Here is a 1,881-nt window from a genome sequence, read left to right on the forward strand (position 1 = left end):
CAATTTCCAGAAAGCCTCTTTTCTACTGCCCTCTCTCCCTTCTCTCCCTTGCCCCTGCATGGTCGCTGCCCAGGGGACACTTGAAGTGGCTAATCTCCACTGGGAGGATTGAGGCATCCAAGACTATGTTCGACGAGGACTGGAAGCAAAAGGGACCAACTGCCTCCCCAAGCTAGGGACCAGCAGAAGAAAAAGAAGCAGGAGACCCCAGTGAAACCAATACCGGTTTTTATTGACATCCTGAAGGCACATCCTCAAGTGAGGAAAGTCGCAGAGCCAGAGGGGTTGTCAGAGCTGGAGAATCATCTGGCTCTGGGGCTAGCAGGAAGATGTCTGGTGATCCGGGTGCTCCTGGGACTTGAGAAAGTCCCTGTATTTGTGCAGGAAGGGTTTGGCCAGCTCCTTCAGCTCTCGCTGAAGCTCCTGCAGAGCCCTGTCCTGCTCTTGCTGCTCGCCCGTCAGCCGTGGCTTGTAATAGTTGGCGTACAGGTTCACCCAGTCATCCACGACCATCTCCATGGCCTCCTCAGATAGAAATGGATCACCCAAGACCTGGTGGGGAAAATCACCAGGATGGGGGTGGGGGGGAGACAGTGCAGTCAACAGTGTGATGGGGAACCCTGCAAACTCCCGTCCTCTGTCTCTGAATGTAGCCCCTCGCCTCCCATCACTTCACTCTCTGCCCAGCTTTGACTTGTTTCTCCCTTCGCTGCACTCAGCACCCCTGCCCAATCCACACTCTCACACCTGTCCCTGGAAACAGACAGCCCGGGGCCTACCTGCTGATTCAGCAGAACATTAAATTCCTTCTTTCCTGTGCAAATGAGATCCTTATTGGCGGGAAGAAGTGCCATCTCTCTGGCGGAAGAGAAAGAGGTAGAATATAAGCATCCTTTTTCACAGCCCCTGGGGAACACCCCCTCATCCCCTCATTTCCCCCACCCCTACCCTTTCAAATCCTGCTTTGCTTTGAGGTCACATTTCTCCCCACTTGGGCCCATCTTCAAGTCCTGCGGTGTTGTGTCTGCCTCACCCACACTCCTCAGGGTCTGCGTGTCCTCTGTGCTAAGCCAGACGCAGGCCAGGAGTCAAGTGGCAGCATCAGAAGGAGACGCCCTGCATCTAGATCCTGAGCGAGGGTGATAGGTCGGCTTGGGGAGGGGAAGGTGGGTGAGTCTGCTCTGGACACAGAAAGATAGCGAGGCCTAGAGAACCAAATGAATTTAGAGACCCAGAGAACGCAAAAACCAAACCAGAGACACATTCTTGCCCTCTGCCCAGTACCCAGGCTTCAAATGCTTAAGGAAACCAATTCTCACATGACCAGACAGTTCCCCATTGCCACGACAATGAGGCAGCAATCATTTGCTCAACTCAAAGATGACATATTAGTAGCACCTTTTATCATATTTGGTCATTTGTGCTAGGCTCTGTTTCAAATATGTGTTAAGTATTTATCCTTATTATTTTTTAAATATTTATTTATTTTTATTGCAAAGGCAGATAAAGAGGAAAAGAGACAGAATGGAACATCTTCCGATCATTGGTTCACTCCCCAAGTGGCTGCAAAGGCTGGAATTGTACCAATCCAGGAGCCCGGAGTCTGGAGCCTCTTCCAGATCTCCCATGTGGGTGCACTGTCCCAAGGCTTTGGGCTGTCCTTAACTGCTTTCCCAGGCCACAAGCAAGGAGCTGGATGGGAAGCGGGGCTGCTGGGATTAGAACCAGCACCCATATGGGATCTTGGTGCGTGCAAGGCAAGGACCTTAGGCATAAGGCTACTGTGCCAGACTCCATTTATCCTTATTTTTAAAAACTCCCGTTACACATGTTGCATCTGCGCCCTCTGTAAGATGTGCAGGCTGGGCTCTCGGTGCCAGA

At 51.7% G+C, this 1,881-nt stretch overlaps 1 protein-coding gene across 3 annotated transcripts; it reads right to left on the minus strand.

Moving 5' to 3' along the window:
- Positions 1 to 211: 211 nt before the first annotated feature.
- LOC121151514 (alpha hemoglobin stabilizing protein) lies at positions 212 to 1,082 on the minus strand. 3 transcript variants are annotated; one of them, XM_040972965.1, is made up of 3 exons: positions 949 to 1,082; positions 780 to 858; positions 212 to 552 (listed from the first exon to the last, which is right to left on the minus strand). In XM_040972965.1, the coding sequence occupies exons 1-3, from the start codon at positions 999 to 1,001 to the stop codon at positions 319 to 321; spliced, it is 366 nt and encodes a 121-aa protein (XP_040828899.1). In that variant the 5' UTR covers positions 1,002 to 1,082; the 3' UTR covers positions 212 to 318. The 3 variants fall into 3 exon arrangements, with proteins under 3 accessions (XP_040828899.1, XP_040828901.1, XP_040828900.1); XM_040972967.1 differs by having other exon boundaries at positions 780 to 854; positions 998 to 1,073; XM_040972966.1 differs by having other exon boundaries at positions 780 to 854; positions 949 to 973.
- Positions 1,083 to 1,881: the final 799 nt, after the last annotated feature.

The sequence above is a fragment of the Ochotona curzoniae genome, unplaced genomic scaffold, assembly GCF_017591425.1.
Source record: "Ochotona curzoniae isolate NIBS_2020 unplaced genomic scaffold, NIBS_Ocur_1.0 contig_2321, whole genome shotgun sequence".
NCBI lineage: Eukaryota > Metazoa > Chordata > Mammalia > Lagomorpha > Ochotonidae > Ochotona > Ochotona curzoniae.

Coding starts and splice junctions, on each gene's coding strand:
- LOC121151514 (XM_040972965.1), bottom strand. CDS start 1,001: ATGGGCCCAAGTGGGGAGAAATGTGACCTCAAAGCAAAGCAGGATTTG. Junction 859..948: donor GCAAAGCAGGATTTGAAAGG/GTAGGGGTGGGG, acceptor CTCTTCCGCCAG/AGAGATGGCACTTCTTCCCG. Junction 553..779: donor ATGTTCTGCTGAATCAGCAG/GTAGGCCCCGGG, acceptor TTTCCCCACCAG/GTCTTGGGTGATCCATTTCT.